Source organism: Sorex araneus, chromosome 1, assembly GCF_027595985.1.
Source record: "Sorex araneus isolate mSorAra2 chromosome 1, mSorAra2.pri, whole genome shotgun sequence".
In the NCBI taxonomy this organism is placed as follows: domain Eukaryota; kingdom Metazoa; phylum Chordata; class Mammalia; order Eulipotyphla; family Soricidae; genus Sorex; species Sorex araneus.
Genome location: NC_073302.1, coordinates 1,187,375 through 1,208,248, shown reverse-complemented (window position 1 = coordinate 1,208,248; position 20,874 = coordinate 1,187,375). Strand labels below are relative to the sequence as shown.

General features: G+C 71.3%; 2 protein-coding genes across 7 annotated transcripts; one reads left to right on the top strand and one right to left on the bottom strand.

Moving 5' to 3' along the window:
- Positions 1 to 343: 343 nt before the first annotated feature.
- Positions 344 to 7,280, top strand: AGPAT2 (1-acylglycerol-3-phosphate O-acyltransferase 2). The gene is made up of 6 exons (XM_055133200.1): positions 344 to 616; positions 4,516 to 4,649; positions 5,021 to 5,196; positions 5,280 to 5,375; positions 6,677 to 6,749; positions 6,922 to 7,280. Exons 1-6 carry the CDS (start codon positions 435 to 437, stop codon positions 7,095 to 7,097), a joined length of 837 nt encoding a protein of 278 aa, XP_054989175.1. The 5' UTR covers positions 344 to 434; the 3' UTR covers positions 7,098 to 7,280.
- EGFL7 (EGF like domain multiple 7) lies at positions 7,165 to 11,528 on the bottom strand. 6 transcript variants are annotated; one of them, XM_055133134.1, is made up of 9 exons: positions 11,470 to 11,528; positions 10,778 to 10,946; positions 9,112 to 9,230; positions 8,917 to 9,033; positions 8,482 to 8,594; positions 8,315 to 8,407; positions 8,074 to 8,238; positions 7,508 to 7,802; positions 7,165 to 7,434 (listed from the first exon to the last, which is right to left on the bottom strand). In XM_055133134.1, exons 3-9 carry the CDS (start codon positions 9,186 to 9,188, stop codon positions 7,293 to 7,295), a joined length of 1,002 nt encoding a protein of 333 aa, XP_054989109.1. In that variant the 5' UTR covers positions 9,189 to 9,230; positions 10,778 to 10,946; positions 11,470 to 11,528; the 3' UTR covers positions 7,165 to 7,292. The 6 variants fall into 6 exon arrangements, with proteins under 6 accessions (XP_054989109.1, XP_054989102.1, XP_054989095.1 ...); XM_055133127.1 differs by having other exon boundaries at positions 10,860 to 10,946; positions 11,470 to 11,521; XM_055133155.1 differs by lacking the exons at positions 10,778 to 10,946; positions 11,470 to 11,528 and adding an exon at positions 10,415 to 10,485 and having other exon boundaries at positions 7,345 to 7,434; positions 7,508 to 7,643; positions 7,738 to 7,802.
- Positions 11,529 to 20,874: the final 9,346 nt, after the last annotated feature.

Sequence of the window (20,874 nt, the reverse complement as noted above, 5' to 3'; positions counted from 1 at the left end):
GCACGGCAGGACGGCAGGCAGGGCCATCTGGGTTTCATCCTGGGCATCCCACGTGGTCCCCGAGCACTGGCAGGGCTGAGCCTGAGCGCAGGGCCGGAACACCGCCGCGCGACGCCCAGAGAAAGTCAAGAGCCGGGGCGGGTTCCGCCCAGGCGCGGGCCAAAGGCCCTCTGTGGCCGCCACCCGCCGGGACGTCCTGGGGTGCGAAGCGGGCACCGACCGGGCGGGAAATGCCAGCGCGGGGCGGGGCGCGGCGCGGGGCGGGGCGCGGCGGCCGCACCTCGCCGGGCCCGCCCGCCCCCGGCCGCCCCGCCCCGCCGCCCTCGCAATAAGGGGCGCCGGCGGGGCGGGGGCGCGGCGGGGCAGCTCGCAGGTCGCCGGCGCGCGCGGCCAGCGCAGCGGGAGCGCAGGCCGCGCCGTCGGGCAGCGGCACCATGGACGTGTGGCCGTGGGTCACGGCCGCGCTGCTGGCGCTGCTGCTGCTGGTGCAGCTCCACCGCGCCGCGCGCTTCTACGCCAAGATCGCGGGCTACTGCGCGCTCTGCCTGGCCGTGTCCGCCGTGGCCTCGGTCGTCTGCCTGCTGCGCCACGGGGGCCGCACGGTGGAGAACATGAGGCAAGGGGGCGCGGGGCAAGGGCGCGGGGCAAAGGGCGCGCGCCGGGGCGCGTGGGGCAAGCGCGGGGGGCGCGGGCTCGGCCCCGGGGGCGCGGTCGGCGCGGGGGCGCGGGGGGCGCGTGGGGTTAGCGCTGGGGGCGCGAGCTCGCCGCGGGGTCGGCGCGGCCGGCGCGGGGCGCGGTCGGCGGGGGGCGCGGTCGGCGCGGGGGCGCGAGGGGCGCAGCCGCCGGGGCGGGCGGGGCGGCGACGTGCCGGCGTGGGGGGCGCGCCCTGCACCCCGCTCCCGCTTCCGCTTCCGAACTTTCTTCTCTCTTTTCGCTCCTTCCGCCCCGCCCGTGCCCGGGGCGGCGCGGGGGCAGCGCACCCCGGGCCGGGCGCCCCGCGCCGGCGTCACAATGTCCCCGCGCCCTTGCCCCGAGGCCCCGCCAAGGGCGCCCGGCCCGGCGCGCGCCGCGTCCTGCGGGCCCGGGGCTGCGGGAGCGCCGGGCGGGCCGGCGGGGAAACCGAGGCGCGGCGGGGCCACCTGCGCGGGGCGCCGCAGCTCCCGCGCCCCTTTCCCCCGGGAAGGCGCGGGCCGGACGGGCGGACGCGGAGGATGGAAGTTTCCAGGGGCGTGGCGGGGCCCCGGCCGGGGTGGAGGGTGAGGGCGGAGTGTGGCGTCAGGCGGCCGACCGGGGCTTGGGGTCCCCGTGGGCGCCGCGCCTGCTTCCAGCCGGGCTGCGTCTCTGCGCCGGTCCCTCGGCTGTGCCTGGCGGGGCCCTCGGTGGTCTCCAGGCCGCGCTGACCCAGCCCGCGGCCCGCGGCAGGGCGGGGCCGCGACTCCCCGCTCCCTCCGGCCGCCGGCTCCTCTGGGAGGCCCAGGGGAGGGGCCGGGTGGCAGCCTCGCGGCTGTCCCTTCTGAACTGGGCCGTGGGGCGCCTGCAGCGTCCCCCTCGCCCTGGAGCCTTTTATAGGCCTCCTGGGACCGGCGCTCCCAGCTCTGCGCCCTGACTTCAAAGCTGCGTCCAGGGACCAAATAAAACCCTGTGGAACCAGGATATAGGACAGAACTAAGGTCCCCCGCAGGGCCCGGGCCGCACGAGCAGCTCGCTACGCGGGGCGCCCTACACCCCTCGCCCCCGCCCCGAGAGAGTGGCCCTCCCCCGCAGGTGGGGACAGCCCCTGAGCACTCGGGTGCTGGGTTCTGAGCCCCGTGTCACCCCGGATCCGGGCCCTCGTGTGCGTGTGTGGCGGGTGTGTGGCGCAGTGTGAGACCAGCTGGGCGGGGCCCGCGGGGGCCTGAGAAGGGGGTTCAGGGGAGCAGGAAACCTTCGAGGGGGACTTGGCAGGGGCCCTGGTCTGGCCATGGTTTGTGCAGCTCTGTCCGGAGGGCTGGAGAAGGGGTGCACGGCCCCCACAGGCGCTGAGTGGCCCAGGGGTCAGCGTGGGGGTGGCCCTAGGCCCCGGGGAAAGGCCACCCTTGGTTCACTTAAGTGCGGGGTGGAGCCCCCGGGGGTGCTGCCCACCTGGACCTGTCGCCCCTGCACCCCTCCCCCAGCTTCCTCCTGGACCCCAGCCTGGGGGCAGCCCTGGAGCCTCTGCAGGGCTGGTGTCCCCTGCCCCGCCCGCCTGCCCAGTGCAGCCTCCCTGGCCACCCGGGCAGAGGTCAGTGTGGCCCGCTTGGCCTTGAACTCGCGGTCACAGCACGTGCCACTGACCCAAGCTGACTCTGGTCCTGTGCACTCCTGGGGTGTCCAGCCCAGGGCCACCCGAGCATCCTGGCTCCCAGCTCTCTGCCTGGGCCCAGGAAGTGGGGCCCCTGTCGCCCCACCTGGCAGCATCAGGTATTTCCGGGGCTCCATCTCCAGGACCCCTTGGGCCCCCCGGGCCCCCCTGGGCTCCCTGGCAGTTGGGTGTAGCGTGGACAGTAGTGTGAGTGGGAGGGCCGGTCCAGGAGCACTGCAGGAAGAGGTGTCCCTCTGGCTGGAACCCGGTGGGGGCCGCTGAGCTCCAGGTGGAGCCCCCCGCCGGGAAGCCCCCTACTCACCCCACCTTTGTCCGGTGCCAACAGGTAGGGACGGGCTGTGCCTGGCAGTGCCCTGGCCTTGGGCCTCTCCCACTGCCGGGGTCCCGCCTGCCCCCCACTGTGCTCCAGGAGAGCTCCCCAACCCTGCGGGCGTCTGTGCCACCCTTCCTGCTCCCGGGCGCCAGGGGCTGCCCCTGAGGGGAGCAGCGTGTGCGGGGCGGGCCTGGGAGAGGGGACGCAGTGCCCAGCCGAGGACAGAGATGGGGCTCAGGAAGCACCTGCCCTGCCTGGGTGAGGCCCTGGGCCCACGCCAGAAAATTCTTCATTGAAAAATTAAGATAAGGGGCCGGAATGATAGAACAGCAGGGAGGACACTTGCCCTGCATACGGGAGACCCGGGTTCGATCCCCAGCATCCCGTATGGCCCCCGATCACTGCCAGGACTAATTCCTGAGTGCAGAGCCAGGAGTAACCCCTGAGCACTGCCGGGTGTGACCCAACCCAAATAAACAAACAGGGCCCAGGGTGATGGTACAGCAGGTGGGGCACTTGCCTTGAGCCCACCCAGGTTTGACCCCTCATCTCCCACGGGGTCCCCTGAGCTCACCAGGAGTGATCCCTGAGCACCACCAGGTGTGGTCCTAAGACCGGAAATTTAGAGGAGCACAGGGCTGGGGACGGCGCAGCCAGGCCCGGGGGCTCGGGGTACACAGGGTCCCCTCAGCCCCTCATGGCCACTGCAGGGCCTTGCAGCACTGTGTCCTGGGCCTTTCACTAAACTGCAAGCCCAGGGTTTCTTTCTTTCTTTCTTTTTTTTGTGGGGGGGATGTTTGGCAGTGCTCAGGGGACCGTGTGAAGTGCTGGGGATCGGACCCATGAAGGCAATTGCCCCGTGCTGCGCTGTTTCCCCGAGAGGCCGTGGGGGGGACTCCGCACTTCTTGGCACCTCTTGGCACCCCCTAAAAAGAAAAGACAAGAGCAGAGGCGGGGGGGGGGGGCTGGAGCGATAGCACAGCGGGTAGGGCGTTTGCCTTGCACGCGGCTGACCCGGGTTCGATTCCCAGCATCCCATATGGTCCCCTGAGCACCGCCAGGGGTAATTCCTGAGTGCAGAGCCAGGAGTAACCCCTGAGCATCGCTGGGTGTGACCCAAAAGGCAAAAAAAAAAAAAACCAAAAAACCCAGAGGCAGTGTGTGGCCCCCCCTGAGGTCACCCGGGAGGGAGTGTGGGAGGTGGCGCCCAGGCTGGGTTTCCTCACGACTGTCCTGGCTGCCAACCTGCCCTCCGGGAACTTCTGTGTCTTCAGCCCCGCCAGCCGCAGCTTATCAGATATTGCATGTGTCCGTCTTTCGAGCATCCGTCTGTCTGTCTGTCCATCCGCTATGTGAGGGCCCAGGGACTCCCTGCTAGTGAGTAGGGCAGGCCCGGCAGGCCAAGGCTGGTGGGGTGGAGGGGCAGGGGGCCTGGGCCTGTCTCCCTCTCTGCACCTGGGTTCTGAGGTCGGTCTGGGGGAAGGCAGCTGGCCACGAGGGTCCGAGACAAGCTGGCGTACAGCCTTGATGGGGCCGTGGGTTCTACTCTGCCACAGCCTGGGAGCAACAGCCAAAAGCAGTCGGGCCAGGGTGCCTGGGGCCAGTTCCTGCCCGCCCCACTGACTGCCAGCACCCGCTCTGGGAGAGCTGAGCAAGCCGGGTGTGGGGAGAGGCCCCCCGCGGGCCACAGTCCTGATGACTGTCCTCCCCAGGCCTGGAAACAGCCCCTTTTTTATGGGGGGTCGGGGGGGCAGGAGTTCAGGGTTACGTGGCCGCTGCCGCAGGGCATGGGCCTGGCGGAGTCGATGCCTCCCGCGTCCAGTCCAGTCCATCCCTGTCGGCTCACTGGTCTCTCCCACAGCATCATCAGCTGGTTCGTCCGGTCCTTCAAGTACCTGTATGGCCTTCGCTTCAAGATCGAAGGACGCCAGAAGCTGCAGGGGCAGCGGCCCTGTGTCATCATCTCCAATCACCAGAGCATACTGGACATGATGGGTAGGCCCAGGGGGTGGGCTCCAGGGAGGGAAGGAAACTGAGGCGGGAGAAGCCGGACCGGCCCCAGCAGCCAGAAGAGAGGCGCAGCCCCGCCCCTGGCCCCGGAGGGCGGGACCGGTCACCAGAGACCCCCTCGTGGGCGTGGCCTGGCTCCGAGACCCGCCCCTCGCCTAGGTGGACGACCTATCCCGAGACCCGCCCCTCGCCGAGATGGGCGTGACCCTCCCGGGGCCCGCCCCTCACCGCGGCGGGCGGCCTATCCCGAGGCCCGCCCCTAGCCGGGCTGGGCGTGGCCTAGCTCCGAGGCCCGCCCCGGCCTCGGTGGGCGGGGTCTGGCCCTGAGCGCGGCCCCGCCCCCTGCCCCCGCGCAGGCCTCATGGAGATCCTGCCCGAGCGCTGCGTGCAGATCGCCAAGCGGGAGCTGCTCTTCATGGGGCCGGTGGGCCTCATCATGTACCTGGGGGGCGTGATCTTCATCAACCGCCAGCGCTCCAGCACGGCCGTGTCCGTCATGGCCGAGGTGGGCCAGCGCATGATCAAGGATAGGGTGAGCGGCGGGCCCCGGGAGGAACAGGGCGCCGCGGGGGTCCGGCCGGGGCTGGGGCTGCAGCTGTTCTCCCGTCCCTGCAGCTCAAAGTGTGGATCTACCCCGAGGGTACCCGGAACGACAACGGGGACCTGCTGCCGTTCAAGAAGGGGGCCTTCTACCTGGCCATCCAAGCCCAGGTACGGGACGGCGGCGGGGACGGCGGGGCTGGGCGCGAGGCCCCGGGGGGTCCGGAATTGGCGCGCGGGGCTCCCGCCCCCAGCACCGGCCCTGGGGCCCTCCCCGACTGGGCGCGACGCCGGTGCCGGCAGAGACGGAGGGGCCACACCCCCCAGCTGGTGGGCGGGGCTGCCCGAGCCGAGGGACCCGCGCAGTGCAGATCCCGAGCAGCACCCCTGGCTGGTGCGGTTCCGAGGTGCCCAGGAGGGCGGGGTGCCCTGCCGGGACCCGGGCCTGCCTCCTGCCAGACTGGGGTCCGCGTGTCCCTGCCCGACCAGTGACAGGTGACCTCCGGCGCCCCCTGGCGTCCGCCCTGGGGAGCGCGCCGTGCGGGTCCCGGCAGCTGGGGCGCGGAGGGCGCGCCGCGGGTCAGAGTCCGCCTGTCCTCAAGCTGCCACACGCAGTGACTGATGTCACTTCCCTGACCGGTGGCGTGGGGGAGGGCCCTTGGGAGGAGAGTGGGGCTGTGCGTGCGTGGGTGTCCAGGGCCCGGGGTGGCTTGGCGGGGCGACTGCCCGCAGCCCGCATCGGGACGTCCTAGCTAGCTCCAGGCTGTCCCACCCGCCCTCTGCGGGTACCGGCGACCCTGCCCTGCCCACCTCCTGCCCTGACCTCCCGGTTAATGATTACCGCGGGGGAACCGTTTTCGACATCGCTAACACTGGACTTGACCCTGGTGTCTTCCAGGAACAGCCCCCGCCCACCACCCACCCCTGCTCCACTCCCGGGGGAGAGGGGAGTTTGGAAAGGGGTGCGGGCCAGAAGGCTCCACAGCTGAGCCGGACACACCCCGCCCTCTCAGGGACGCTCAGAGCCAGAGGGGGACACTGACAGGAGTCTGTGCAGGAAGGCCACCGGCGGGGCTGCTGGGGGACTGTCCCTGCTGGGTCTCTTGTTTTTACGTTTTGAAGTAAAACAAGTTTACTTGGGAAACGAGGGGAGAGAAGGCGAAGAAGAGAAACGCCCCGGAGAAAACATGGGCTTCTCCAGAGCGGGGGAAGGCTTGCCCAGTGGGCTGAAGGGCTCTGGGTGGCCCGGCACACGCCCCCCCACCCCCCGCGTCCGTGTCAGCTCCCGGGAGGGGCGGCATGTGCACCGCAGCCTGGCACCGGCTGACCGCAGTCCCCGGGCCTCGCCAGGAGTGATCCCGGCAGTCGGAGCAAGCCCTGAGGGCGGGGTGGCCCGAGCAAAGCAGATGGGTCAGCAGGGCGAGCACGCGGGCTCCCCTGGGCCGGAACCAGGCCGCCTCTCTCCTCGGCAGGTCCCCATCATCCCTGTGGTCTACTCCTCCTTCTCCTCCTTCTACGATGTCAAGACGAAGCTCTTCACCTCAGGTGACGCCTCCCTGGGGGTGGCCGGGAGGGTGCGGAGGCAGGCGCCAGGGTGCGGCCCCGGGGGGGCCGGGTTCTTCCCGGGGAACAGTCTGGGCCCGGGGCGCCCGGCGCTGCCAAGGCCATAGTGTGGGGCAAGCGTTGGCAGGCCCCAGGTGACACCCGCCTCCCCCAGGGACCATCCAGGTGCAGGTGCTGGACGCCATCCCCACCACGGGCCTCACCGAGGCCGACGTCCCCAGGATCCTGGAGAAGTGCCACCACCTCATGAGGGAGACCTTCTTCTCCATCTCCAAGACGCCCCGGGAGAACGGGGCAGCGGTGGCCCCGGAAGCGCGGCCGGCACAGTAGCCGAGGCCACCTGGCCACGGACACAGGGTCCTCAGGCCGCTCCCGCAGGACCGGGCGTAGGAGCCAGGCCTGAGCCTTGGCTGGCGGCAGCTCTCGGGAGGGGCGCCGGGCACTGGGCCTCCCGCGGCCTCGCAGGGCCGAGCTCGCGGCATGGTTGTTTTTATAAATGGACGGACACACGGACGGCTGGGGCAGTCACTGGGGCGCGCCTGGGGCGGGGCTTCCCGACAGCCACAGACACGACCGCTCGAGCTCTCGGCTTTTATTCCCGGGTCGGGTGGGGCGCTCCCCGGGCGGGCCCCCCTGCCGGGCCCTCAGGCGTCCTTCCTGCAGGAACCTGCGGGGAGACGGCGGTCAGGGCCCCGCCGGCGCGGGCCCTCGCGCCCCCTGGCGGCGGGTGCGGCACTCACAGGCGCCCAGCTGCTCCTCCAGGAAGGCCACCTGGTCGCTGAGCGAGTCGATGCGCTGCAGCTGCCGCAGGGAGTGCGCCAGCAGGCGGCCGGGGTCCGCGGAGCCGCGCAGCGGGGCCAGCACCGACCGCAGCTTCTGGGGGCACAGGCCACCGGGGAGGCGTCCCGGCACACCCCGTCCGGCACCCGGGACCCTGCCCCCACCCCGGCCCGGGCCCCGGCGGCCTCACCTGCTCCAGCGCCCCCACCCGGGCGCGCAGCGCCCGCACCTCCTCCTCCACCTCGCCGCGGGTCCCTGGGGAGACAGGCGCTGAGCCCCCGCCCGGGCCCGCCCCTCCGGCCACGGCCCGGGGTCCAGCCACTGCCCGTCGTGAGTCTCGGTGCTGGGCTGCCGACGGCGCATTATTACTCACGGTACGAGTTTGCAGTGTCACAGCGCGTACCAAAAGTAATAATGGCCCGTCGTCAGCGGCCTCGGAGGGTGCGGCCGGCCCCTCCTCTGCCCGCCTAGGTGGTGGCTGCGGCCGAGGGTCACCCATGCAAGCAGGGGGCAGGCGGGGACTCACCTGGAGAGGGGCGTGGGGTCGCCCCAGGGGCTTCCCCCTCGGGCCGGCAGAGTGCCCCGCTGGCTGACGGGCACTGCCCCTCCCAGGCCTGGCACCAGAAGCTGCCCGGGGTGTTGACGCAGCGCTGGGCACAGCCGCCGTCCGCGGCCCGGCACTCATCCACGTCTGGGGGGACAGGGTGTCACGCAGGGTCCCTGTCTGCGCCCTCGCGCCCTCCCCCCGCGGGCCGGCCCTGGCTCACCGGTCTGGCAGAAGGCGCCCTGCCACCCCGGGGGGCACAGGCACCGTCCAGGCCTCACGCAGGTCCCCCCGTTCCGGCACGGCGGCTGGCAGGCTGCGGGAGGGTGACTGTTACTCGGGGACAGGGGCCCCGCTTGGCTCCTGGGGGCGGGGCCGGCGCAGCCTCACCTGGGCCACACGTGCGTGGGAACCCGCTGGCGCGCGGCCGGCCCAGGCAGCAGACGAGGCGAGGCCCGGCGGGTGCTGGGCGGCTGTGCCGGTAGGCGGTTCTATAGACAGTCCTGTGGGGGACAGCCATGGGTGCCCCCCGCCCGGCCGCCACTTCCCCAGGGCGGGCCAGCAGGAGGAGGGACAGCCCCGCAGCCACCAGTGCGGGGACTTCCACAGGGGGGAAGGGTCAGGCTCCCGGGGCCCTGCCTCACTGCCCCCAGGAGGCCCTCAGGATCATGAGCCGCAGCAGAGGGGAGGCGTGGCTCTGGGCCGGGGTGCAGGATTTGAGTGAGGAACCCCCAGAACTTGGGCCGGCAGGAGCATGGGTGAGAGCGCGAGGCCGGGGGAGGTGGGCGCCCCCTAGTGGGCAGGGCGGCCAGCGGGCTGGCTCACCTGTAGGTGCTGCAGGCGCGGTGCCCCGCACAGGTGGTCAGGAAGGGCTGGTACACCCGCTGCACAAAGGACTCGGGCCTGGGGTCCCGGGGCGCCCCCACAGCACAGACGCCTCGGCTGAAGGGGAGTGGGGGTCAGCCAGGCACTCCTGCCGCCGGGACCCCAGGCCTGGGACTGCCACGGCCGGGGACTCACCCAGGCCAGAAGACGTGCGGGGGACTCGCGGCCAGCAGAGGAAGCCACAGCAGCAGCAGCGCCCCGGAGCCCCTCATGGCCCGCGGGACCCGGAGGGCCAGCCTTGTGCTCGCTGGGGCCTGCGGGACAGAGCAAGGCCGTCGCACCCTCCGTGGGCCCCGGGGGGCATGGCAGGGACAGGCCGGCATCTCAGTCCCAGCCTCGGGGGCAGGGCTGACAGCCTTCCCGGCCTCAAGCTGTTGGTGGGGCGCTGGTGGGCTGCGGGGTGGGGGTCCCCGGCCAGTGTCTGGGCTGCCCCAAGAGGAGGGGGGTCCTCGGGAACAGCCCACCCACCCCCTCCTGCTTGTGGCTGGGAGCCAGGCAGTCCCGGGACCGGGACCCCAGCCTGGAAGTAGCAGAGTGCGAGGTGCGGTCCGGGCGCGGGGGCTGTCCAGGCCGCGGACCCCGAGGCCGTGGGCATCCCCTGGCTCCCCTCAGCGCCCCGCAGGGCAGATATATGTGTGTGTACGTGCACACGTGTGATGTGTGCACGCACGTCCGCATGTGCGTGCACACACGTGTGTCAGGCAGCGCCTCCCAGGTCTGTTTCCCCACTGGTCCCTTCTCTGTGGTGCTACAAGGCCGGACTCTGCCCGGGGCAGCCGGAGGGGTCCGTGGTGCAGCCCCTTCCACCAGGGCCGGGGGACACGTCCGCCCAGGTGTGCAGTCGGCGGAGCTGCGCGGGAGACACACTCTGGGGGTGACCCTCGGGGTCCAGACAGGGCTGCGGGGAGAGGGACGGCGCTGCCCGGCGCCAGCGCATTTCTCAAAGTCATGCTCCCCCCAGGAGCGAGCCTCGGCAGGGGTGCTGGGCGGGGAGGCCGGGGGCGCAGGGGCGGCGTGGGCCGGGGCCGCCTGCCCTCCCACGGGGCCGCCCGCGCCCCCGCTCCGAGCCGGGGCCGCAGAGGGAGGGGCCTCGGGGCCGCAGGGCGAGGACCCCGCGCCCCCTTGCCGGGAAGCGCTCCGGGCCCGGGGGCGCCCGTGCGGCGCGCGCCGCGTCGCCGCTGCAGCCCCCCGGCACGGCCCGGGCCCGCCGCCAGCAGGGGGCGCCCTTTCCCGGGGCCGCCGGGCCCGTCCTCGGGGGCTGGCGCGGGGCTCGGCTCCCCGCGCCCCCGCCGCCGGAGCCCCGGGCCCGCTCACCTCTCGGGTCCCGGCGATCGCTCTGCGCCGCCCCCCGGCTCCGTGCGCGGGGGGCCCGCCGCCCCCCGGGAGCGGACCCTGCTCGGCGCCCCTCGCGCGCCCGCCCCGCTCCCTCCGCACTCACCGGCCGATCCGCGCGCGCACGCGCCGCGCTGCCACCGCGCCGAGGGGCCCCGGCCCCGCCCATAGCCCCGCCCCCGCACCGGGCCCCGCCCCTGCGCACAGGCCCCGCCCCCGCCCGCTCGGCCCCGCCCCCGCCGGGCCGCCCGAACCCCACGGGGCCGCCGCCCCCATTGAGCGGATGGGGAAACTAAGGCCCGCGTGAGTCAGCGGGAACGTATTCCTGCGGCAGAGCCCAGTGGCCCTGCGGGGCACAGCCCCCTTCCGGGCCGCCACATCACTCTGCAGGGGGCCTGTAGGCTCAGCGACCCCCCCACCGACCCCGTGTCTGTCCCCCACGTCCTCCTCTGCAACCAGCCCCACGTACCCACGTGGTAGAGGGTCTGACCTAGGGCCCTCAGAAGTGCGGCCATCGCAGGTCACTGGACATGGCCGGGCCTGCAGCTCACCTGGACAGGGGCGCGCCTTCATGCCCCGGGGACTGGTCACTGCGCCTCTGGGTGCGGGGAGCGGCCAATGGCCCCCCAAGCCTGGGGCTGGGTCAGAGAAATGCTCGCATCAGTGCCGGGGCTGGTGGAGCCCAAATCTGCCACTGCGGGAACTCCGTGTCCACAGCCCCTGGTGTCATGTCCGGCGGCACCTGGCCCCTTCTGCCCGGAGCTCTCGGGACCCTCGGCAGACGGGCTGAGGGACACCGCTCTGGGCGCCCCCATCATGTGACGGGGCCCACATCATCCCCCTCCTCCCAGGGCGGCCCCAGCAGCCTGGGGGCAGGCAGCCAGAGCCGGGGGACCCCCAGGGCGCTGCCCTCCCCTTTGCTTCCTTGGCGGGCCCACTGCTGGGTGCAGGCGGGACCCCGGCGCTGAGGGGGGCGGTGGAGCAGGAGCTGGGGGCCTGGGGTGAGCTGACAGCAGCCCCGCCTGCCCGGCAGGAGGGGCTCAGCCCCTGGGGTCTCGGGGAGGAAGGGAAGCCCAAGGGGCGTCTGGAGAGCTGCTGGCTCCTCTGTCCCTTCCCTGGGCCCTGGCCCGCGCCCGCCTGCCCGCCAGGAGCCCTGCGTACCTGTTCCTGCCCCGCGCGGACCCAGCCGCCCCGCCATGGCCGCAGACGCCCGGCGGCTGAGGATGGGCGGCTTTTTATGCGCGGGCCTGTGTGAATCGCGCCGGGCTGGGCCCTTCCCGGCCGGACTTCCTGTGAGTGTTCTCCACTGATAAGGGGGGCTCTGGGCCAACAAACGGGGAGGGGGGGCACGAGGGGGGAGAGCAGGGCCCCTGGGGCAGGGGGCAGCAAACACAGCAGAGGGACGGGTGGTCACGTCAGTGGGCCCAGGGGTGCTCTGGGGCCCAGCGCCCTCTACGTCCCAGAGGGGCTGTTGGTGCGCCCGGACGCCTGCTGTGGGGGTCCCTGGGGCCCAGCAGTGACGGGCAGGGGCTCAGGGCTCCTCATCTCCCTGGGTCCGGGGTCTCCCTCCCGGAGTCTCTGCTAAGCCCCCTGCAGAGCAGTGTGGGGACGCCAGGGTCACTTCCTGGGCTCCAGTCCAGGCCTGACCCCTCTCGCTCCTGCCGCCCGAGCAGGGCACCCCGGGAGGACACGGGCCCTGCACCAGCCACCCCCCCTCGGGCACGGGAAACTGCCCAAAAGCTGAGCGGGTAGGCATGGCCCCCAGCACCCCCCCAGGCGCACAGGGCTGAGACTGACGCTGCACGGATGCCAGTTCCCAGGCCTCGGTTTCCCATTTGCCCCAGGTGGGCCGGAGGGGGAGGGGTGCTTCAGGCACTGCTGGTCCCTATGGGGGACCCTCAGTGCAGAAGGCACGGCTGGGATCTGTCTGGACTGAGCACGTATAGGGACACTGAGGCCCAGAGGCGGGGCAGGCTCAGTGGGCCTCACCATCAGGCCCCGGGACCCCCCTCTCCGTGTGTCTGCTTCTGGGCTACGCCTGGTGGTGCTCACGGCTGCTCAAGGCTCCTGGAGGCTTCGGGGCCCCTGGGGTGCCGGTGTGTGTGTGTGTGTGAGCGGGTCCCCGGGCCCCAACCCCGGCCTCTCGCCCCCGCTTCCTGCGGGGAGACTCCGGCCCTCCGACTCCTGCAGTAGCCCGCAGACACCGCGCTCCCAGCCAGAGGACTGGGCTGGGGGTTCCCACCCACGCATGTATGCGGGGAAGGTGCTGGAAGGCTCCTGGGGCAGGTCCCAAGCCGGGAGAGCGGACCCCCCGCCACCGTTGCAGTCCCCTTCGTGTCAGGGGCTCCAGTCTGCTGCCCCCTGCACCGAGGGCGCCTACTGCTCAGATGTTCCGGCCTCCCCCAGAGACCACCAGGGAGGAGGGCCGGCCCCCTGCACCGACCTCATGTCCCCCTCTTGCTCCCCTCCGCCTTAGAGCCGCAGGGCAAACGTGCTGGTGGCTGGGGGCTCACGGCGCCACCACTCCAGCACACCTGGGCCAGTGCTCCTGCCACCAATGACCAGGCCGCAGTCATGTCCTGCCTCAGTTTCCCCCTCTGTCCCAGGCTTGGCCTGCCGCCCGAGAGGTCTCTGCAGCCCCCGGAGAGGCCGGCACAGCCTTACCTGCCTGCTGGCCGGGCCCTCCTGGAACCCTCGGCTCCGCGCGCGCAGGCTGTGCGCCTGGCCGAGGCCAGCGTGGGCCTCTCGCGGGCGCCGCTGAGGAAGGAAGGAACGCGCGAGGGACAGGGGGAGATGTGCTTCCTGCTGGGGACACGCAGGCGTGAAGCCACGGCGAGGGGCGTCCAGCTGGCAGCCCGGGCCTGTGCGCACCTGCACGGGCCCAACCCTGAGGGACGGGGGGGCAGTCCCCTTCCTGCCGCGAGGCCACGTGACGCGGGCACTCCCGGGAGGACGAGAGCGCCCCATTTCAGCGGCAGCTGGTCCAGGGCCAGTGGGACCCCCGTGCGCCCCCTCCCTGCCCCAGCCTCTCCTCCGGGGACCGGCACACGTGCCCCGATGTCTGTGAACCATGCACGTCCTGCCACGCTGCCCGTCCAGGTCTGGCCCTCCCTGGGCGTGTGTCCCTGCCCCTTGGCCACGAGCTGCCCGCCAAGGTGCGCTGGGTGGGGCGCGGCCAGGCCCACCCTGCAGGCCCCGCTGCTCGAGAGCCCTCAGGGCAGTGTGTGAGGCGGTGGCCATGGGCTCGAGTGGGCCCCAGGCTGAGGAGTGGACGTCCCCCCCACACACACAGGCAGACACAGGGCAGCTGACCAGGCAGATGGTGGCCGTTAGCATGGAGGGAAGAACACTTGATCTTCGAGAAGGAAAGGGAAGGAACATGGGCAAGGGCGCAGGCCCCGAGGGGCTCAGGGCTCAGCTCCCCACGCCCCTGCGCACCCAGCCTGGGCTGCTCTCCCCGGCTCCCAGAAGCATCACCCCAACCTGCAGGCGGTGCTGGGGCCTGGCTCCTGCTTCCTGGTGTCCACACTGTCCCATGCCTTGGACCCAGCACTGGACCTCATAGGGAGCCCGCCTGGAGTCCCTCCTCTGAGACCACCCCTCCATGTCCACCTGGCCCTGGTGTGTCCCTGGGCTCCAACAGGATTCTCTGCCTCAGTTTCTCTATAGGTCAGGCTGAGACACAAGGGGCTGGGAGGCTGAGGGTGGTCACTGGGCTCCCGGGGTGCCCAGCACGTGTGTCCAGAGCTTCACTTGGGGCCCCTGCCCCTCCCCCAGGGCTGAGCTTCTGGACCCTGGACAAAGGAAGGAGGTGCCGGCATCTGGACCAGGAATCCGGGCTTCCTCTCGGCCAGGAAGCAGGAAGCCGCTGGGGAGATTGGGGCCGAGCGGGACAATGGCCCCGGGAGGGGAAGGGGATCTGCGTCACCGCGGCCGACTTCCTGGCCCTTTCCGGGTGACAAGCTGGGCTGCCAGAGGGAACTTCCAGCTCCGTTTCTGGGGCAGAGTTGTGGGGTCCCCCCGGCCCAGGAGGCTGACTCCCCCCATGGCTGGAGCCTGAGGGTCCCATCACTCTCCAGGGCCCGGGGCTGAGGCAGCAGAGGGGGCAGGGATGGAGAGCTGGAGGAGGCCTCCTGGGGGACCCCTGCTGGGTCCCTGCTTCCTGTGCCCAGGCACGTCCCCTCGGTGCCCGTCCACCTCTGTCAGCTCTGGCCTCATCTGGGCCCACCTGTCCACTGCGCCAGGCGGGGACGGGGCCGCGGCCGGGCTCTCCTAGCGAGACTCAGGGCCCCTGGACGGCTGAGGGACGCTGTGGGCCCTCAGACCACCCCACCTCCACACAAAGCCCGTGTCCGGCCTTGGGGCTGCAGCCACGGGCCCCCTCCCCCAAGGACGCCAGCTGGCCATACTGCCAGGATGGCCCGAGCCCCGCCTGCCCGGACCCCGCTTCCTGAGCCCGCCTGCCTGGACAATGGCCGGAAAGGCCTCGGCGGCCGAGGGGGGTCCTGGGAGCCCCGAGAGCCGGGTCAGCCTGGGAATGTTCCAGAAGCACAACTGAGGCCAGGGCCGGCCTGCCCTGCACTGGGGGAAGCCCACACCCCTTCCCGGGCCCCGCTAACGGCAGAGCTGGGGACTCGGAAGGCGCTTGCTGGTGCCCTGGGGGGCCCCCCACCCGGGCCCAGGCCCCCACCCCCACTCTCCTGCCCGAGGTCTCAGGGACGGTGTCCAGGCCCCAGGTGGGCCCCACACTGGACGGCTGCACGGTGTGTCCTGATACACCAGGCCCGGGGGCGCAAGGCAGGACATGGCCACTCACACACCACACACATGCATGCTGCACACGTGAACAGGCTGCTTATTCAAGGCCCCCACACACCACCTGCACAGGCACGCCACACAGACACGCAGCACACACGTGTCCATGTCACGCACACCATGTGCACACGCAGCACACATATCCATGCCAACATATCACAAGCACATGTAGCACACACATGTCCACGTCACAGTACCAAACTCGCAGACCACACTGTAAGCGTGCCGCGCACAGCACCAGCACACAAGTGCACGTCACACGCGTGTTTATGCCACACACGCCACAGGCACACAGACCACACAGCAGGTATACACAGATGTGCATGCCCAGGGACCAGACATTCACGCCCCGCACTGCACGCACACGCACACGCACACGCACACGCAGGCCCGCAGGAGGATCTGGGTCGTGATTCTGTCTCCCTCGAGCCCCCCCACCAGCAGAGCGTGGGCGTCTCTGTGCCCACACACACCCTGTGGCTTCGTCCCAGGGATCCTCCAGCCTGGGCCGGCCCCACCCCACCCCTGGGATATTCAGGATCCACTGTCCCCCCCGCCGAGTCCCGGCCCTCCGAGGCCATGCAGAACCAAAGGCGGCCCCCAGAGCCAGTCCGGCCCAGCCCCCACCCCCGAGTCACGCAGAGGCCCCTCAGCCCCCACACAGGGCAGACCCTGCAGTCCCCCAGTGAGTGGGACTCTGGGTGGGGGCCCCGTGAGCCCCATGGGCCGGGATGAGGCGTGAGAGTGCTGCGGGTAATGAACAGTTGGGGGGTGGGGGCAGTCAGGGGGCTGGGGGCAGTCAGGGGGCTGGGGGACAGTCAGGGGTCTGGGGGAGGGCAGTGGGGGCTGGGGACAGTCAGGGGGCTGGGGGCAGTAGGGGGGCTGGGGGCAGTCAGAGGGCTGGGGGCAGTCAGGGGGCTGGGGGACAGTCAGGGGGCTGGGGGCAGTCAGGGGGTTGGGGGAGGGCAGTGGGGGCTGGGGCAGTAGGGGGCTGGGGGCAGTCAGGGGGCTGGGGGCAGTCAGGGGGCTGGGGGAGGGCAGTGGGGGCTGGGAACAGTCAGGGGGCTGGGGGCAGTCAGTCGGGGGGCTGGGGGAGGGCAGTGGGGGCTGGGGGCAGTCAGGGGACTGGGGGAGGGCAGTGGGGGCTGGGGGACAGTCAGGGGGCTGGGGGACGGGCAGTCGGGGGGCTGGGGGCTGGGGGCAGTCAGGGGGCAGGGGACCAGCAGCGGGGGCTGGGGGGCCGTCGAGGGCTGGGGGACGGGCAGTCAGGGGGCTGGGGGACGGGCAGTCAGGGGGCTGGGGGGCAGTCGGGGGGCTGGGGGGCAGTCGGGGGGCTGGGGGCAGTGGGGGGCTGCGGAGCCCCGCCGGGAGGGGCGCTGGGAAGCAGGCTCCGGGCCGTAGGGCAGCCGGGAGGAGGCCGGGGGGCGGCGGGTCCCAGGGGGCGGGGGCCCGGCCGGACCCGCGGACAAAGGGCGGACGTGCGGCGGCCCCTGCGCTTATCGCGGAAACGCGCCCTCGCCCCTTCCTGCCGCCCGGCCGGGCGCGCCGGCCACCTGGAGGGGACAGCGGGGTCTTCGGCACCGGCCGGGGGCGTCCCTGGGGGCTCGGCCCTGGTCACCCCCGCGGGGGCCCGGAATCCCGCTGGGACGCCCTGGACCTGGGCAGCGCCGGACCCGCCCCCGGCCGGCCAAGCTCCGGCTCACCCGCCGGCAGCGCCCCCTGGCGGCCAGCGGGGAGCGCGCGTCCCGGGACACCTCCCCGGGGAGCGGGTCAGGGACGCCCCCGCCGGTCCTGGGGACACTCAGGGTCCGTCCCTGGCCCCCCAGCAAGGCAGCCGAGTGACCGGGCTCGGGTGGCCCCTGTACCTTCCAGCGCGAAATGGCTCAGTCCAGCCTCCGGCTCTGGACAGGAGTGTGGGGCCCCCCGCTGGACGGAGGGGGACAGGGGCGAGTGAAGGTGGGGAGAGGCGGGGAGGGGCGAGTGGAGGCGGGGGCAGGGTGCCCGCCTCCCCACACGTCCCCCAGAGGAGGTGGTTGGGGTGGGCAGCCTCAGCTGGGTGCCCGGGCAGGCTGGACACCGGCTCTTCCCAGGACGTGCAGCAGTGGGGGGCCGGCAGGGTCGCACCTGCCTGTCCACAGCGCTGGGGACCGCCCCGTCGTGTGTCTGCCTGTGCCCGCCCTGCCCGCCCGTCCTGGGCCCCCCCGACCCCACCTCACGTCCCCACCTGGCCCATGTGGAGCTCACGCAATGGCACCCCAGGCGGGCAGGAGGCTGCAGAGCCCCCCAAGGCCTTTAAGGGGGGTGTCTGCAAAGAGGGGGCAGGGCTGGGCCGGCGGGGGTCTGTGGGGACTGTGGGGGTCTGTGGGGACTGTGGGGACTGTGGGGGTCTGTGGGGGTCTGCGGGGCCTGTGGGGGTCTGCGGGGACTGCGGGGGTCTGCGGGGACTGTGGGGGTCTGTGGGGTCTGTGGAGACTGTGGGGGTCTGTGGGGGTCTGCGGGGCCTGTGGGGGGTCTGTGGGGTCTGTGGGAACTGGGGGTCTTTGGGGCCTATGCGGGTCTGAGGGGGTCTGTGGGTACTGTGGGGTTCTGTGGGGCTTGCAGGGGCCTGCGGAGGTCCGTGGAGACTGTGAGGGTCTGTGAGGACTGTGGGGGTCTGTGGGGGCCTGCGGGGGTCTGTAGGGTCAGCAGGGGTCTGCGGAGCCTACAGGGGTCTGTGGGGGTCTGTAGGGACTATGGGGGTCTGTGAGGTCTGTGGGATACTGTGGGGGTCTGTGGGGTCTGCGTGGATCTGTGGGGTCTATGGGGGTCTGTGGGGGCCTGCCAGGGTCTATAGGGCCAGTGGGGGTCTGTGGGGACTGTGGGGGTCTGCGGAGCCTGCAAGGTCTTTGGGGGGGGCTGTGGGGGTCTGTGGGAGTCTGGGGGGGACTGTGTGGGGATCTCTGGGGACTGCGGAGGGTCTGCAGCTGCCTGGGGGGAATCTGAGGGGCCTCAGGGGCCGGGTGGGCCTGGCCCCACACGTCCAGGCACCTCTCACTGCCAGCGCCCTCTACGAGGGCCTAGGGACAAGTCTCACTGCATGCTGCCGCCACGAGTCCTTCCCCGAGCCCCTTGTCCCCGGGACTCTCATGATGTCCAGGCTGTGCCCTCGGTGTCCCGGGCCGAGGCTCGGCCCCTCCCTGTCCCAAGTCCACGCGCACGAGCACAGCGGCTCCGTCCGCACCGAGAAGACCCCGCTGGGAATCTTATTTTTCTTTTTTCTAACTTCTTGGATCTCACCCGGCGACGCTCAGGGGTCGCTCCTGGCTCTGCCGTCAGGAACTGAGGGACCACGGGGGACGCGGGGACAGGTCGCAGGTCGGCCACCGGCAAGACAGACGCCCTCCCCGCTGTGCAACTGCCTGGGCCCGCAGTGGGGATCTTGGGTGGCCGAAACTATTCTCACTTTGGGGTCTCCCGGGGCTCATGGGACACCCCCACCTTCTGCAGATCCCCGGGCTCAGCCTTCGCGGCTCGACTGGGGGAGGGCTGGTGTGCGGGGCCCGGTGCTGTTTGTGGGGAGCGGCCGAGAGGGCCAGTGAGGACTGCACGCCCCTGGGCGCCTGCCGTGCCCACTCTGTCCCCCAGGGTCTGCATCAAGGACAGTCCTGCACGGGAGCCTCTGGCCCCAGCCGAGCGTGGGCGCAGGATGACCCCGGCGTGGGGAGGGCTCCTGAGTCGCCATGGGTTCTGGGCCGCCCACCCGACTCCCCGTGTGCTGTGGGAAGCTCCTGCCCACCCGCGGCTCATGGGGGCGGCGAGGGTCAGCACACTCGCCCAGCTGTGCTCATTCGCTCTGATGAATGGCACCGGCTTAATTTTTTTTTAATTTTAAGCTTGGAGGGGGTGGGTCCCCTCAGCCGTGCTCAGGGGACTCGAGTGCCGGGAATCGATCTGGTGCTGGGGATCGATCAAGCAGTGACCATCTGCTTGACCACTGTCCCTCTGGTCTGTCCCTTTTCCCTTCCTTCCTTCCTTCCTTCCTTCCTTCCTTCCTTCCTTCCTTCCTTCCTTCCTTCCTTCCTTCCTTCCTCACCTGGCGATGCTCAGGGCTGACTCCTGGCTCTGATTGCTCCTGGCGGTGCCGGGGTGGGACGGGACCATATGGGGTGCCGGGGATGGAGCCGGGCTTGGCCACTCGCAAGGCGGACGCTTTGCCGTGCCCTCCCTGCTGTGCTCCAGCCCTGCTGTTCTTCCATCTCCACAGCTGGCCACACTCCTGGCCCTGCCTCAGGGGTCACTCCTGGAGGCTCGGGGACCATCTGAGCCCCCCGGGAATTGAGCCTGGGGGTAAAATGGCCTGTTCTCTGCACCCTCTGTCTCCTCTTTCTGTTTTTGACTTTTCGGAGCACACTCAGCAGTGCTCAGGGTTACTCCCAGCTGCCTGCTTGGGTTTTCCCTGCTGTGCTCAGGAAACTGGTGTGGGGATCAGAGCTGGGTGCAGCCCACACGCCTGCACGCCCTTCCCCAGCCCGCACACCCCTCCCCAGCCCGCACACCCACACACTCCCTCAGCCCGCACGCCCTTCCCCAGCCCGCACACACCCCCAGCCCGCACGCCCTTCCCCAGCCCGCACACACCCCCAGCCCGCACACACACACGCCCCTCCCCAGCCCACACACCCGCACGCCCCTCCCCAGCCCACACACTGTTCCCCAGCCCACATGCCCGCATACCCTTCTTCAGCCCGCACACCCTTCTCCAGCCCACACGCCCATACGCCCATCCCCAGTCCGCATGCCTGCACACCCCCCCCCAGCCTGCACGCCCCCCCAAGCTCACACAACCCTCCCCAGCCCACACACCCGCACGCCCCTCCCCAGCCCGCACGCTGTTCCCCAGCCCACATGCCCTTCTTCAGCCACACGCCCTTCCCCAGCCCGCATGCCCTTCCCCAGCCCGCACACCCCTCCCCAGTCCACATGCCTGCATGCCCCTCCCCAGCCCGCACACCCCTCCCCAGTCCACATGCCTGCATGCCCCTCCCCAGCCCGCACACCCCTCCCCAGTCCACATGCCTGCATGCCCCTCCCCAGCCCGCACACCCCTCCCCAGCCCACACGCCTCTCCCCAGCCTGCACTTCTTGTGTTCTCATGGTGATGACAAGGGTGGCCTCACTGTCATTCTGGAAGGGTCCCTGGGGCATCGAACCCCCGAAGGACAGTTGGTCCCAGGAGCACGTGGCAGCCTCTGTCGTGGGAATTTTTCGTTCAAGGCCTTGGTCACTTGTGCCTCTCAGAGGTCACCACTCTCCACACTGATGGACTCTGGTGGCTGAGGCTGGGACACAGGCCGCTGTCCCTGGAACATCTGTGCCCAGAGCCCACTGCCTTCCGCCCCTCACAGGGCCCCGTCCGTCCCCCAAAGGTGCACCCGTCCCACGGTCCCTCCGCTCCCAGGACCGCCCATGCCCAGCCCTCGGTGGGAAGCCGGTCAGTGTGAGTTCTGGGACTTCTTTGGGGCAAGAGCAACAGTGCAGCGGGGAGGGCGCTTGCCTTCACGCAGTCCCTGGCATCCCATACGACCCCGGGGGGGCAGAGCCAGGAGCAAACCCTGAACATCATCGTCTGGTGTGACCCCAAAACAAAGAACTAAGTAGAAAAATTTCTCTTCCACAGTCCTTGGTGAGGCCTGGCCTCTGCCCAGATGCTCAGGGCCTGCCCCTGGAAACAGGGTGCAGGTGGCACCAGCCTGGGGGTCCCCGTCCCAGCCC

What these genes read in the sequence shown, in the direction of transcription:
- AGPAT2 (XM_055133200.1), top strand. Translation starts at nt 435, where the DNA reads ATGGACGTGTGGCCGTGGGTCACGGCCGCGCTGCTGGCGCTGCTGCTG. An exon ending in ACCTGGCCATCCAAGCCCAG is followed by an intron (nt 5,376 to 6,676) that starts GTACGGGACGGC and finishes TCTCCTCGGCAG; the next exon opens with GTCCCCATCATCCCTGTGGT. An exon ending in GACGAAGCTCTTCACCTCAG is followed by an intron (nt 6,750 to 6,921) that starts GTGACGCCTCCC and finishes CGCCTCCCCCAG; the next exon opens with GGACCATCCAGGTGCAGGTG.
- EGFL7 (XM_055133120.1), bottom strand. Translation starts at nt 10,477, where the DNA reads ATGGGCGGGGCCGGGGCCCCTCGGCGCGGTGGCAGCGCGGCGCGTGCG. An exon ending in GTGCGCGCGCGGATCGGCCG is followed by an intron (nt 9,231 to 10,414) that starts GTGAGTGCGGAG and finishes TCTGTCCCGCAG; the next exon opens with GCCCCAGCGAGCACAAGGCT. An exon ending in CGCGCCTGCAGCACCTACAG is followed by an intron (nt 8,595 to 8,916) that starts GTGAGCCAGCCC and finishes TGTCCCCCACAG; the next exon opens with GACTGTCTATAGAACCGCCT.